Genomic DNA, 15,034 nt, shown 5'->3' with positions numbered 1-15,034 from the left:
AGTAGTAGTAATAATAATAATGACAATGAGGATGGAAGCTAACAGTAACAGTATGATATGTCTCTTTCAATCCTTCTCTGAGATAAAGGGACTACCCCTGTCCTTACATTACAGCTGAGGAAACTGATGCCCAGAGAGGTTAGGAAGCTTGCTAGGGACACCCAGCTAGGGAGTGGGGAAGTCAGCGTGCAAATCCAAGCTGTTTTCCTTCCCAGAGAATATAGAGTGAACACAGATACAATTTCACACAAGTGAGAAGCTGATTCTCCATTACTAATGAGAAACAAGGGTAGCAGAACAAGGTAGTATGTTGTGGAGAGAGAGTCGAAACATGGAACAACTTTCACACCTCTCAGGCACTTCCTAGGTTAAACACTTGCTCTCAGTTGCTTTTACTGTATTTGGAGTCTTATTCACCTTCATCTGGAACTTTCTCCTATACAGTGGCCACCAGCCACATGAGACCCTTGAGCATTTGGGATGAGACTTATAGGGAAGGATCTGTGCTGTAAGTGGAAAACACCAGGTTTCAGAGATTTAGTGTGAAAAATGTATGTAAAATATCTCAGCTAATAGGGGCGCCTCTTTGGCTCACTCGGAAGAGTATGGGACTCGTGATCTCAAGGTGGTAGGTTCAAGCCTACATTACATTAGACTACTTTACATTGAGTGTAAAGATTACTAAAAATGTAAAACGTAAAAAAAATTTCACTAATAATTTTCAAGACACTGACTGTATGTTAAATTAAAATATAATACACTTAATCTTACCTATTTACTTTTATAGCGTGGCTATTAGAAAATTTAAAATTCTCTCTATGCCTTGCAAATTCTCTATATTTCTACTGGGTAGTGCCACTCTACGGTCACTAATTTTGTCCCTCTTTCCTCTCAATTCTGGAGACATGGTGATGGGTTTGCCCTTGAGGCTTGGTTTTGGCCATTTGAGGCTTAAAAGTCAGTGTTAGGCTGCTAAACTCACTGTATTTGGTTTATTTACCTAAGGGAGGGCTGTTCACATCTTTAAAGGAGGTGACGAAAAAAACCTTTTTGTCTGCTTAGCACCTGATTCCCTCTGAAATTAAATCCCTTTGATGAGGACATGACAGTTACCCTGCCCTGTGACCCCAGGATGGATCTTTCCTTTCAGACCAGGATGTGTGCAGGTAGAGCTGGTGGGAAAGAGCTCTTTATTTTTCTGCCTGTGGGCCAGTTATGGAATTCCAAGTTGCCTTTGAAATGTTTTAGGAAACAGTGCAGACTGTTCACTGACCCTTTCATCTGGCGGAGAACCCGAAGCAACAATTACACTGCCGTTGTCAGCAACTGTTGCTGCCAGCTCTTAAACATCAGGGATCTAGAAAGAAGTCACAGCCTCAGTTCTTCAGGAACTTGGGACACGCCAAGGGAGGCAGACTTTTTCTGAAAAGACTGAGGAATCGGGAGCCAGATTGGGAGGCTCAGCCTCTGACATCACAACAAAGCCAGAGAACGGAGTGAGGGGCATGCACTGCTGTGTTCCTTCGAGAAGGCATTTTGTATGAAGGCATTGAACCTGGAGGGGCTTAGGAGGTTTGAGGTTATGCCAAGGTGATGGCCGTATGGCTCTACAAAGAAATGGGCTGACTCTGCCAAGGCACATACCTGGGAGGGGTGGAGCTAGCCCTGGGCACCAGATACAGTGAGCATCAGTGAGCTGGGGGGTGGGAGGGAACAGGGATAAATGACAGGTTGAGAGCCTGGGTTTGATTACAGGGAAGCCAATGGTATGTTCTTGGATAGAGGCAAGCTAGAGCCAGATGATGGAAACCTCAGGCTTTACTGCTCTTGGGGACGACCCTCTGCTCCCCTGCTTTTTCTCATCTTCTGTTTGCCCAAGTGTGGAGGTTGGTACATTAGCCCAGCATTAAAGCTATTTAAGAGACAGTTATGTGGCATTTACTGTGTGCTGGGTACTTTATTTTAAAATAAATACATAATTCTACAATAAAGACATAATTACCTTATGGGCAGTAAAACTGGGTCCCACTTATAGTAATCAATTTAAAGAAACACATTAAGTATGTGATACTGTAAATGGTAGGTGGATATAGCAAAAATCTTAAAGGCTTTCATATTCTGCATTACAGATGGGCCACCGAGGCTCCAGAGGCTCTAGATCTTCACACAGCAGATTTATCCAACAGTGGCATGACGGTGGGTTGGAGGGTGGAGGGAACAGTGGCAAGGAGGCCAGTTGGCCAACAATCCGGGAGTGAAGTGATGGGAGTTTTGCACTGAGCATGAGTGGAGAGAACACGCCAGAGCCCTTGGTTAGGCCACTGTTTAGGCAGCTGTTGCACACGTCTGTTTATCTCTCTGTACACCTGGCTTAATCTGTGAAGCACATTGAGGGTGCAGACTCCTAGCGTGTGGCAATAGTTCTGTGTGGTAAATGTGAGTAGGTGCCAAGAAATATTTCATAACCAAATGCTGACATTCATCGAGTTCTTCGGCTGGCTGCATCCCATGCTAAGTCCTTGAGTGAACTCTTTCATTCCTCACAATAACAGCACACACTACCTGCTGCTCTTTCCCCTCTTTTACAGATGAGGGAACACAGGCTCAGAGAGGTTAAGTGATTTGCCAGAAGTCACACAGCCAGGATTCAAATCCAAGTCTGAGAGCAAGGCCTTTAGCCACCACACACATTGCCTCGTCATTGACTGGTACTGTGACTTTTTACAGCATCTTCTGCTGTTTCTCACGTTTCTCCCTCATTTCACCTAGGGTATGGGTTTCTGTAACCCAGCTTAGAATTTGATTCATCTGTCTAAGCACCAGAAACAATAGAAATTCACCAGACCCATGCCTAACCTCCATGCGGCATATTTATTATGTATCTTCTTCTGTGGTTTATATCATCATTAAAGTGGCTCTACTTGGCCCTTTAAGAAGCTAATTAATCACTAAATATAGATCACAACTTGTTCTTTTCAACCCTCTGCGTGTTTCTTCGCCCCATTGTGTGATGCCATCTGGTGCTATGAGCTCATGCTTTTTGTGTTCCTTTGCAGGGAGCCAGATTCATTGCTCTCTATGCCCAGAAAGCCAGTTAATTTCAAAGTTTGCATGCATGGCTTTGAAAAAAATTTGAATCTAATGCCTCCTTGTGGATTTTCACAGTATCACTCTTTAACACAACATTGCATGGAACGTCCGTCTTTACCGCCATCCACGTTAGATGTGCACACTGGTCTTTTCATCATAAAGGACCTAATTTGTCTTTGGCAAGCTGTCAAGCAACTCCAGGTCTTTTCCTGTGTGATTTTTGTCAAGTTTCATCTTGTCAGTTTAAAGTGTATGCTGGAGGAAGCCAGACCTTCGTAATATACTCACCCCTTCGGGTCTATTGGACTTTCTGCTATGGCAGCAGAACAAGTGCTGGAGAACAAGTGCATCAAAGAGCTAAGGCCGGCCTCTGGCCTGCTGCTGGTCTGTCCGGCTCCCGCCGTCTCTGATTCTGCCTCGAGTCTCTAATTGTCTGTCAAGGGAATGGAGCGCAGGAGCGCTTGCAAACCCCGCTGAGATGCCCTGGGCTCACCCTGGGCCGCAGGCCGCGGGCTTGTTGAATGCAGCCCGTTACCCTGTTACCGCACAGTCCAGACCTAGCCACCCTCCACACCTCCTTTCGGCTCATTTCAGAGCGCTTGGCAGTTTAAATTTAGCCTGGGAGCCTAGTGGGAAGGAAAGGTAATTTGGCTCCGAGCACACGGCTTACCTCACTCCTGGCGCAAGCCGGATGCCCCGGGGAAGCAAGGGAGCCCTGGCCCCCTGCCTACCTCCTTTCTTCCTCCTGGGATCCTACCTGTTCCCAGCAAGGGGCTGAGGCCATGAGCGCCGAGAGCCCCGCAGCGATGTGAAAGGAGCCATGCACGTCCCTAGCGGGGGGGTCCTAGGGGCAGCCCCAGTCCACACCCCGTTCCCAGCACTGAGCAGCCTCTGTGCGATGCAGGTAGGATGAAGTCACCCAGTCAGCCCCAGAGCCCATGCAGGCGCCAGATAACGTTATTGAGAAGCATGGATAATGTATAGACAATTCGTAATTGTCTCAGTTCGTAATCAGCTTTGTTTCCACAAGAGCGTATGTTGTTACTAAATTGGTAAAATGTGTTTTTTCACTTCAAATCGATAGTTTGCTTACTAACGACAGTTCTAACCACTGACAATTAAGATGCACTTCAAAAGATTAAGGATTTTGATTTTTCCTGAGTGAGTAGTATGCAAAGTTTGGGGAACAGTACATGTGTTACTACTTTGCAGTATTATGGCCTCGGGCTCGTTACTTAACATCTCTGAACTTCGGATTTTTCTACCTACTTAATGGAAGGAATCACACTTTTTTTTTTTCTTAATGTGGTTCATGTGGTTGTGGATGAGTATCAAATAGATTTTGTCAAAGGCTTTTTTTGCATCTATGAGATGAATTTGTGGTTTCTGTGCTTTATTCCATTGGCAAGGTCAATTATATGAATTGATTTTCATATGTTGAAACAATTTTGCATTCATGACATCAATCCCACTTGGTCATGATGTACAATCCTTTTTATATATTGCTGAATTCAGTTTGCCAGTGTTTGTTGAGGATTTTTGCATACCTCTTCATAAGGAATATTTTCAATTATTTTTTTCTTGTGATGTTTTTGGGTTTTGTTTCGGGAATAATACTGGCCTTCTACATTGATTTGGGAATTCTTTTTTTTTAATGTTTTATGAATGATTATTAATTTTTTAAATATTTGGTAAAATTTACCTGTGAAGACATATGGTCCTGGACTTTTCTTCATTGGAAGATTTCTTTTTTAAATATTTTATTTTTAAGTAATTTATACCCAAGGTGGGGCTCAAACTCACAACCCCTAGGTCAAGAGTTGCATTCTCTACTGACTAAGCCAGCCAGATGCCCCATCACTGGAAGATTTTTAATAAATTATTTACGAACTCAATTTCTACCTATTATAGATCTATTCAGATTTTCTTTTTCTTCCTGAGCCACTTATGGTGGTTTGTGGCATTCTACAAATTTTCCACTTCATCTATGTAATATAATTTGTTGGCATATAATTTTTTCATAGTATTCTCTTAAACTTCTTTTTCTTTCCATAAGATTATTGGTAATATCCTCTGTTTTATGCCTGATTTTAGTTTCTTGAACCTTCCTTTTATTATGGTTAGTATAATTAAAGATTTGTCAATTTTATTTTTTTATTTTTAAAAAGATTTTATTTATTTATTTGTGAGAGACAGAGAGAGAGAGAGAGAGGGAGAGGGAGAGGCAGAGACGCAGGCAGAGGGAGAAGCGGGCTCCACACAGGGAGCCCAACATGGGACTCAATCCCGGGTCCCCAGGATCAGGCCCTGGGCTGAAGGCAGCGCTAAACCTCTGAGCCACCAGGCAGCCCTCAATTTTATTTTTTATTATTTTTAAAAGATATTATATATTCATTTGAGAGAGAGAGAGAGAGAGAGCACAAGTTGGTGGGGGGAGGTAGAAGGAGGCAAAGGGAGGGAGAAGCAGACTCCCCCCTGAGCTGGGAGACCAATGTAGGGCTTGATCCCAGGACCTGGAGATCATGACCTGAGCTGAAGGCAGACATTAACCATCTGAGCCACCCAGGCACCCAAGACTTGTCAATTTTATTAATCTTAGTACTAATTTTTGGTTTTGCTGATTTTGCTATTTGTCTATTCTCTATTTCATAATTATATAATCTTTTTTCTTCTGCTTAGGATTTAGTTTGCTTTTCTTTCCTTAGTTTCTTAAGGTTGACAGGTTATTGATTTGACACTTTGTTTTTTAATGTAGGCATTTGCAGCTATAAATTTTCCTCTAAGCATGTTAGCGGCATCCCATAAATTTTGGTGTGTTGTGATCTTGGTGTTTGTTTTCACTAAGGTGCTTTTAAATTTCTCTTGTGATTTTATTTTTTGACTCACTGGTTGTTTAGGAGTGTGTTACTTAATTTTCACAAATTTGTGAATTTCTCAAATTTTCTTCTGTTATTGATTTCTAATTTCATTGAAGGATGGTTAGAGGACATACTCTATATGACTTTAATAATTTTAAATTTATTGAGATTTGTGGTCTCTCCTGGAGATTTGTGGTCTGTCCTGTATGTGCACTCAAAAAGAATGTATATTTTGCTGTTGTTGGGTAGAGTGTTTTATAGATGGCTATTTCTCTAATTGTTTTAAAGTGTTGATCAGGTCTTCTGTTTCCATGTTGGTTTTCTGTCTAGTTGTTTTGTCATGTTTGAAGGTGGGATAACGGGACGCCTGGGTGGCTCAGCGGTTGAGCGTCTGCCTTTGGTTCCAGCGTGATTCCGGGGTTGGGGATCGAGTCCTGCATTATACTCCTTGTGGGGAGCCTGCTTCTCTCTCTGTCTGTGTCTCTGCCCCTCTCTGAGTCTTTCATGAATAAATAAAATCTTTTAAAAAAATGAAGGTGAGATATTGAAGTTTCCAACTATTATTGTTGAATTGTCTATTTCTCCCTTCAGCTTTTGCTTCCCATATTTTGGGGGCTCTGTTCGTGGGTAGGTGCATATCTGTTTATAATTTTGTAAATTCTCAGTGGATTGACCATTTTATCATTCTAAAATGTCTTTGTCTCTAGTAACATATTTTTTTCTTGAAGTTCATTTTGTCTGATGTTAGAACAGCCATTCCTATCTCTCTTTTGGTGATTGCATGGTATATATTTTTCCATACTTTTACTTTCAGCTTATTTGTGTCTTTGAATCTAAAGTGTGTCTTTTGTGGACATCATATAGTTGGATCATGTTGTTTTATTTATAATGCTAATCTCTGTCTTTTGATTGGAATATTTAATCTATTTAAATTTAATGTAATTCCTCATAAGGGAGGACTTAGGTCTGCCATTTTGCTCTTTTTTGTATGTTCTTCTACTTTTCCAGTACTATCTTCTTCTGTTAAGTAAATGTTTTCTAGTAACCTTTAAAATTCCCTTTCGTTTTATTTTCTATGTATTTTTTTTTTGTTATTTTCTTAGTGGTTATCTGTGAATTACAATTAACGTTTTAATTTATAACAATCTGGTTTGGGTTAATACTAGCTGAATTTAATTTATATATAAAAGCTTTGCTCCTTTACAGCTCCATTCCCTCTCTTGTCCTTTGCACAGTTATTATCATACAATTTACGTTGTATGTTCCTCAACACAGCTTTATAATTATTGGTTAATGCTTTATATCTTTTAAATCAGATAGGAGGAAAAAAGTTACAAAACACACAATACATTTATACTGTCTTTTATATTTACCCATGTCATGACCTTGACAAATAGTCTTTTTTTTTTTTTTTCAAGTGGACTCAGTTACTGTCTTTTCATTTCATTCACATTCCCTTTAGTCTTCATTATTGGATGGATCTAGTGACTAGTGACTTATTCTCCCAGTTTTTGTTGAGCTGGAAATGCCTTATTTTTCCTTCATTTCTGAAGGATGACTTTGCTGCATACATAATTCCTGATTATCTTTCAGTGCTTTGAATTCATCATCTCCCTTCTGCCTTCCATAGTTTCTGATGAGAAATCTCTTCTATTCTTTTGAGGAACCCCTCTATGTGATAAGTTGCTTTTTTCTTGCTTCTTTCAAAATTCTCTCTTTGGCTTTCAGTTTGGATGAGGCTCACTATAGAGTTTATCTTATTTGTAGTTCATCAGATATAAGGATGCATGTTTTTCATCATATTTGGGGAATTTTTGACAATTATTTCATCAAATATTCTTTTTGCCCCCTTTTCTCTTTTCTCCTTTCTGGGATTCCCATTATACTCACATTGGTATGACTGGTGGTGTCTCACAGTTCTTGGTGGCTCTGTTTATTTTCTTTACTCCTTTTTCCTCACTTTCTTTAGACTGGATAATCTCAATTGACCTATCTTCAAGTTTGCTGATTATTTCTTCCACTCCTCTAGTGGACTTTTCAGTTATTTTTTTTTCTTTTTATACTTTCTGTCACTTTACTGATAGTCTCTCTTTGGTGAGACATCATTCTCATACTTGCCTGTAGTTCTTTGGATATGATTTCCTTTAGTTCTTTGTACATATTTTAAGCTGCTGATTTAAAGTCTTTATCAGATAAGTCCAACATCTGGGTTTCCTCGATGATAGTTTCTACTGATGGACTTTTTCCTTACCCTTGGGCCATATGTCCTTGTTTCTTTGTATGTTTTGTACTTTTCTGTTGAAAGCCTAGTATTTGGGTGCCTGGGTGGCTCAGTCGGTTAAGCATCTGCCTTTGACTTTGGTCATGACCCTGGGGTCCTGAGATCGAGCTCCGTGTCAGGTTCCCTGCTCATCAGGGAGTCTGCTTCTTGCTCTCTTCCCTGCTCATGCTCTCTCTTGCTATCTTTGTCACTATCTCTGTTGCTATCTCTCAAATGAATAAATAAAATCTTAAAAAAAGAAAACAGTATTTAAAATAATATGAGGTAGCAACTCTAGAAATTAGATTCTTCTTCCTCAGGGTTTGTTATTGTTTTACATTATTGCTGTCAGCTTGTGTTGTTAAAGAAAGAAGTATCTTTCTTTAATTCTGTAAAGTCTGTATTCTTTGTCATCTGTGACCCCTGAAGCCTCTGCTTGACTAGTTTCATGTGAAGCTGATGGACAGAGATGTCCTTACTTGCCTGGAACTAAGAAGTCCCAGTCTTTGCTGGTGGGCTCTGTGCGTATGTTGGGTTAGTCTTAAACTCTGCCTTAGCCTTCACTCCCTGATTACGTGGAGTCTCAAGGTCAGCTTGAGGATGACTATCAAGTGGAATGACAGTTTTGAAAAATACAGATGCAAGGTAATAATACATTTGCAGAAGTATTATCTGCTAGTATTCTCATAGCAGATGGTTTGTTCTTTGCAAGTACAGGCATTTTATGGCTTATAAACATCTAACTTATATGTAAACATCTAACTCATATGCCTTAGACCACATAACCAATTCCATGGACTCAGGTTGAAAAAAAAAAAACACAGAGTACAGTATAAGAGCTCTGAACTTTGGGAGAATCTGTGGTTTCATGAAGTAAAAAATTAAAATCTTCCCCAAAGTGGAGAGTGTCTTGGGCAGGTTTTCTAGAAGTGAGATTCAAGGACAGCCTGCCTCAGAATTACTTGGGATGTTTGTTAAAGTTCAGCTTCTTGGCTCCATCCCAAATCTTTTGATTTAGAGCATTTTTGGGTGGGTCCATCCAGGAATCTACGTTTTTAACTAGCTACCCATTTATTCTTAATGAATGCTGCTATGTGAGAAACCCTTTAAAGAAGATAATCCTAAAGGTGCCTTCACATCAGAGATGGACTCATGATACAGACTGTGCTCAAATGTGAATTTCCCCCTTTTAATGTCTGATTTCTAAAAAATTCACTTGATTTCTATAGTTCATCAACTCCCATCAATTATTTGTATCTATGAGGATTTTTTTTTCTTTGTTTTAGTTGCTGCTAGCATTATTATAGGGTTGAGGCTGAATTATGGGACTCAGAAGATTCCAGGGGAAAAATCAGCCCATATTTATTTATGCAATAAAAGGATAGGTTGGGAGGGAGGGTAGGATAAGTCACCAGATAAAGCAACGGGTATATTTGCCATTTCAAAATACTGTACCTAGAGCTGGCCATGCAACCATAAAAGGTAGGGAAAGTTTTTTTCTTTCTCATCTCTACTTTTTTCCCCCCTCTTCTCTACCTTTAATATTACTCTTTGTCTTGGCACCCAGAATTTAGGTCAGTAAAATTTGTATTAAGGAAATACATCAAATGAACAAGGGGTGGTGGAAAGGGAGGTGGGTGGGGGGATGGGGGTGACTGGGTGACAGGCACTGAAGGGGGCACTTGATGGGATGAGCACTAGGTGTTATGCTATATGTTGGCAAATTGAACTCCAATAAATTAAATAAATAAATAAATACATAAATACATAAATAAATAAAAAGGAAATACATCGGCTGCCTTGGAGTTAAATAGGTTCTTGAGGTTTGTCTGGTGACTGAATCACACCTAAACCACCAACTTTGAAGGTTGTCTTTATGGAATGGTGTCTTCTGGTTTCCAAATAACACACTTCTGAATGAACTTTTTGATGGAACTTGTTTGAGAGTTTGAGATTGGGTCAAGTTCAGGCACATGTAATTTATCCGGGTTAACTTAAAATTTTAAGTTCATTTCCCCCAGCCATCTGTATGCTTTTAGGCCATTTCTCCTTGCCTGTGTTTTGTGTTTAGTTACTATAAATTCAATGTTGAAAAACAATTAGAAGAATTTAGATCCTTATCAATTTTAATATATTCAAAAGTGAAACCTGATTTTAAAAACTGTTTCAGGGGTGCCTGGGTGGCTCAGATGGTTAAGCATCTGTCTTCAGCTTAGGTCATGATCCCAGGGTTCTGGGATCAAGTCCCATGTGGGGCTCCCTGCTCACTGGGGAGCCTACTTCTTCCTTTCCTTCTGCTTCTCCCTCCTGCTCTGCTCTCTCTCTCTCAAATAAATAAATACTTTTTTTATTTAAAAAAATATTTTATATCATGTTTTAGGTTTTTACTGCTCTGACTTGCCTGTATTATTGAGTCATTGAGAGATTCCTATCCCTTCCCCCCATTCAACCCAGTTTAGGACACATTACTCTGCCATAGGTCTCCGAAATTCTATTACACATGCACAAACTAGGGATGCCTGGGTTGCTCAGTGGTTTGGTGCCTGCCTTTGGCCCAGGGTGTGATCCTGGAGACCCAGGATCGAGTCCCACGTTGGGCCCCCTGCATGGAGCCTGCTTCTCTCTCTCTGCCTGTGTCTCTGCCTCTCTCTCTCTGTCACTCATAAATAAATAAAATCTTAAAAAAAAAAAAAACACAGACTAGTAAATCGCATTTCTTATTTCCTTCAAGGTATTGCGCAGAGATGCACGGCTATCAAGTACCACTTTTCTCAGCCAATCCGCTTACGAAACATTCCTTTCAATTTAACCAAGACAATTCAGCAAGATGAATGGCACCTGCTTCGTGAGTATTTCTGGGAAAGGGCCAGAGAGGAAATGGTGTCTTTCTGAACAAAAAGTATTCCCACCAGCCCTCTCAGGTTTGAACCGAAAGATGTTATGCTGATCACTTGTGTGCCTATGGGCCCAATCTGACTTGGTCGGAGACTCAGAGAGGCATTTCACTGTGTTGTGGTCACAACTGTGGTCACAACTTGTTTACAGATCAAATGTGTGAAAATCAGGCCTGAGGCTATGTGAGATAGGACAGTGTGTGTTTCTGCCCTGGTGGCATCTGTACACAAATGTCCTCCTGCATCTTTCCTCTACCAAGTCATCGGTACAAGGACCTGCTCTGCCACTGGTCTTAGTAAACCAAGGAGATTATACTTTAGGTACTCTCAGTTTTGTTTTGTTTATCCAATATTCATTTTAGCTACCATGTCTATCTCAGATCTTGGTCTTTCCACTAAAATATCTTTATAAGTGTATGTTGTAATTTTCCCAGAGGATGTCTGTCATCAGAGGATATCTTGACGATGGGAACTACTCTTTTTCACTGTCAGGAAAAATGTGAAAATCTAAAAAGGATCATGCAGTGACACTAAGGAGAGATGATATTTACCCGAAAATTGTTGATTCATGCTGCCTGCTGATGGATGACTCAGGAAAGCAAAATACTAGACCCTAATCAGAGGTAGACATTGTCATTTTTCTAATGAAATAAGCAGGAAGGACATTGGCGATTGTGTTTGGTGACCAAGGACACTGCAGAAAACCAAGCAGAATCTCATTTGGTGAGGAAATCTCTGCAGATCAAAAGCCTCTATTTTGAATTACAAACATGAACATGGAAGCTCTTGTAATACTGCTATAGTAGAGGTCTTACGTCAAACATATTATGATTGGCAAATTTAGCACTTGGAAAGTCATTGGCTAAATGTGGTTTATTTCTTAATAGTATGACTTCCTGAAAATTCTTTCTTGTTGGATGATCTTAACAAGCATTCTGAGCAGATCTGAGTTAGAGTTTTATCTAAGTGTTTTTATGTCTGAATTCTTTATGAGCATGTTTGGAATTCTTTGCCTTAATCAACAGTCCAGAAAGCCACGTAGTCACTGGATTTAAGTGTGGTGAGAAAAGGTCAACATAGAAACCTGGGAAAGAACATCACCTCTTTACTTGAGGAGTTTGTGGCTTGCTGTTGCCGAGTAAGACAGTATTTGAGTTCTCTTTATCTTTTTTGAGGTTCTTATAGAAAGATAGTTCCAGCATTTGCATGCATAGGTCTTTCTAAGAAAGTCACATTTGGGGAACTGTACCATGTTTACCAGATAAGCTTAACATGTCTGGTACTAATATAAATCCTATGTGCATTTTATCTGAACCTTGTGCCTTTTAATGGTTGTAGACAATAGAATTACTACTTAAACCACAGGGAATTTAGGAAGTTGAGATAACATATTATGACATTTCCCCTGCTTAGATGTGGATGTCACAAAATGACTTATCCCCTAAACATTAAACTCAGCCCCTTTAAATGATCTCTGCTCCTGACCTGTAGTCTGAGGTGTCTACACTTCCTCTTCTAGGTAGTAATACTCTGTTTTCATATAGATGCTCTGAGCTGGAATGAGAAACCCCTTTAAAAGAAAGGAATGGTCCATGTGTTCCCAGAGCTGTTGACTGGCTTCTGGGGCAGCAGATCTATGCTTGGGCTCTATTGTTTTAAGAAGAATCATACATATTTACCTAACAGTTTTAAAAATTTGATTCATTAAAAAAAAAAAAAAAGGAACCAAGAAAATAGAAGTAAAATAGCAGAGGGTGGGCAATCAGAGTGCTGCTTTAGGATAGCAATCAGAGTGAAACTATGTCCAGGTACATGTAGTTGGTCCATCTCTTGTTTGCCTCAGATGTGGGGAGGGAATGGGCTTCCGACCCAGGGATCATGATTGTGCCTTTGTGACAGACAAAGACAAATAAAATAATTGGTACCCGTGGTGCTCAGGTAAAACCATATTTCACTGCAGCATACTTTATGTAGGCTCTTTCTCCAAAGCCAGATTAAGTGTAGCCACTGCAGTGGTGGTAAGAGGTATTCTCATTGCTCTTCTAAGGAAAGTAAAGATATTTCTCATCCCTACCTCCTTCTCCATTTACTAAGTAACTTGCTATCTATTACCTAAGTTGGCCCTGGCATTGTCCTCTGGTCTACTCTCTTCATGGTACAGACTTCTCTGTGGATTCAGAGAAGGTAGACTCTGGGCCCTGAATTTGTTGGATCCCATCTGTCCTCTTGTGGAATGCCTGGGGAGAGACTTCTCAAACCATCCCAGCCCCACAGACCCCAAGACTGCCTGTGCCACTTACTAGTTTTTATAGTGTATACAAAGCTCTTCATTCTCTAGTTTTCATTAACTTTGCTGTTTCTGCTTTTCATTTTGAATGTTTGTGTTTCGAGAATAGATTTGAGAAGAATCACTGCTGGCTTCCTGGGCATGGCTGTAGCTGTCCTGCTCTGCGGCTGCATTGTGGCCACAGTCAGTTTCTTCTGGGAGGAAAGCTTGACCCAACACGTGGCTGGACTCCTTTTCCTCATGACAGGTATGCTGAGCACCTCAGACATCTCTCCGGGCGAAAGTGAAGGCGGCTCTGCATGGGGTAGCTTCGCTCTGTTAATTTTGCTTTCACTTGTGAAAAAGCAACCAGAGGTCATTTGGCTTTGGTGGGTAATACTGAATTTAAAGAAAACAGCAGGGTTAATAATACAGGCCTGGTTTCTCCACTGTGGCCCGTTGGAAAGCTGGATGATAATGTCTTGGGTTTAGTCTCCGTATGAGCGAGCTCTGTTTTTCCTGGCTCTGTTTCATGCCCTGGCCCTGGCCCTGGCCCTGGCCTGGACTCTTGGCTAACACTGGCCACTGCTTATCAGGAGCCCACAGAGAGCGTGATCAGCACAACCACCTCCTGGGTTGAAAGTCAACTCAAAGTACTTCACTTAGTGATGGCGCCTTTGAGGTCATTTTTACACACAAAACGTTTCATTCATTTTACTCCACAGGTAGTTTTTGAGGACTTACTATGTTACCAGGCACTACTTAGGTACTAGAGACACAATGAATAAGGCAGATGAGATCCTTCATTTTCTGACGTGGGGAGACAGAGACAATAACTTGTGATAGTAATTAAAGCTGTGAGGAAAACAAATGAGGTGGAATAGGGGCCTCGGGGAACACCTTGCTGAGGTGGCGATTTCCCAGCTAAATTGTGAAAAGCAGCCAGCAGTTGGGAGTGTGCTACAGGGTAAGCCAAACCCTATAGGCAAAGATGGGTTGGTATTTTGAGCCACAGAAAGAAAACCACTGTGGTTGGAGTGCAGGGAGAAGAAGGATAGTACCTCTTGAGGTAGGAGATGCAGCCAGTGGTTTGGATTTCAATCTAAGGGTAATGGAAGCCACCAGAAGGTTTTGAGCAGAAGGGAGACTTGATCTTAAAGCAGGGGATAGGAAGAGGGTTGGTGTGTGGAAACATGACTGTGGTCTTTTTGATCAGCCAGTGGAAGTTACTTTAGTCTAAAAATGGAGTCAGGAGCTGAGTTGACAGCTAACACTGACAGTGGCTACGGGGAAGAAATCTTTTTTCCTTTGGCTCCTTCACAAAATAATTAACATGTTAGTGATTAGTGAATGCCACGTGAGCGGTTTCACAAGCATACTCAGTATCTGAGCTAATACGACTTTGGATGTGCAGCCATTTTGAACAAGCCTGTTTCCTCTTCTCTGGAGTTCAGTTTCCCAAGTGGCCATGACGGGTTTTGCTAGCACTTCTCACTTACTGGCCGCTCACTTGCTCATGCCTTCCTGTGTTAACTGTACTTGCCAACATTGGCTGACATCATTTTCTGTCTGTCTGTCTTTAGGAGTTGACAGGTAGGTGGCGCCTTGTTCTCTGGTCAGCCTGATCTGAGGCCTAAATAACCCAAGACCTAGAAGGGGCCCTTCC

At 40.9% G+C, this 15,034-nt stretch overlaps 1 protein-coding gene across 1 annotated transcript in view; it reads left to right on the top strand.

Moving 5' to 3' along the window:
* Positions 1–15,034, top strand: part of TMEM178A (transmembrane protein 178A) — a 50,674-nt gene that overhangs the window by 26,564 nt on the left and 9,076 nt on the right. Inside the window, exons 2-3 of the mRNA XM_072767243.1 lie at positions 10,940–11,053; positions 13,499–13,636. Coding sequence (XP_072623344.1) covers positions 10,940–11,053; positions 13,499–13,636 — 252 coding nt within the window. The remainder of the gene's footprint in view (positions 1–10,939; positions 11,054–13,498; positions 13,637–15,034) is intronic.

The sequence above is a fragment of the Vulpes vulpes genome, chromosome 8, assembly GCF_048418805.1.
Source record: "Vulpes vulpes isolate BD-2025 chromosome 8, VulVul3, whole genome shotgun sequence".
Lineage (NCBI taxonomy): Eukaryota > Metazoa > Chordata > Mammalia > Carnivora > Canidae > Vulpes > Vulpes vulpes.
The sequence above is the reverse complement of the archived record's forward strand: the minus strand, read 5'-3'. Positions and strand labels throughout refer to the sequence as shown.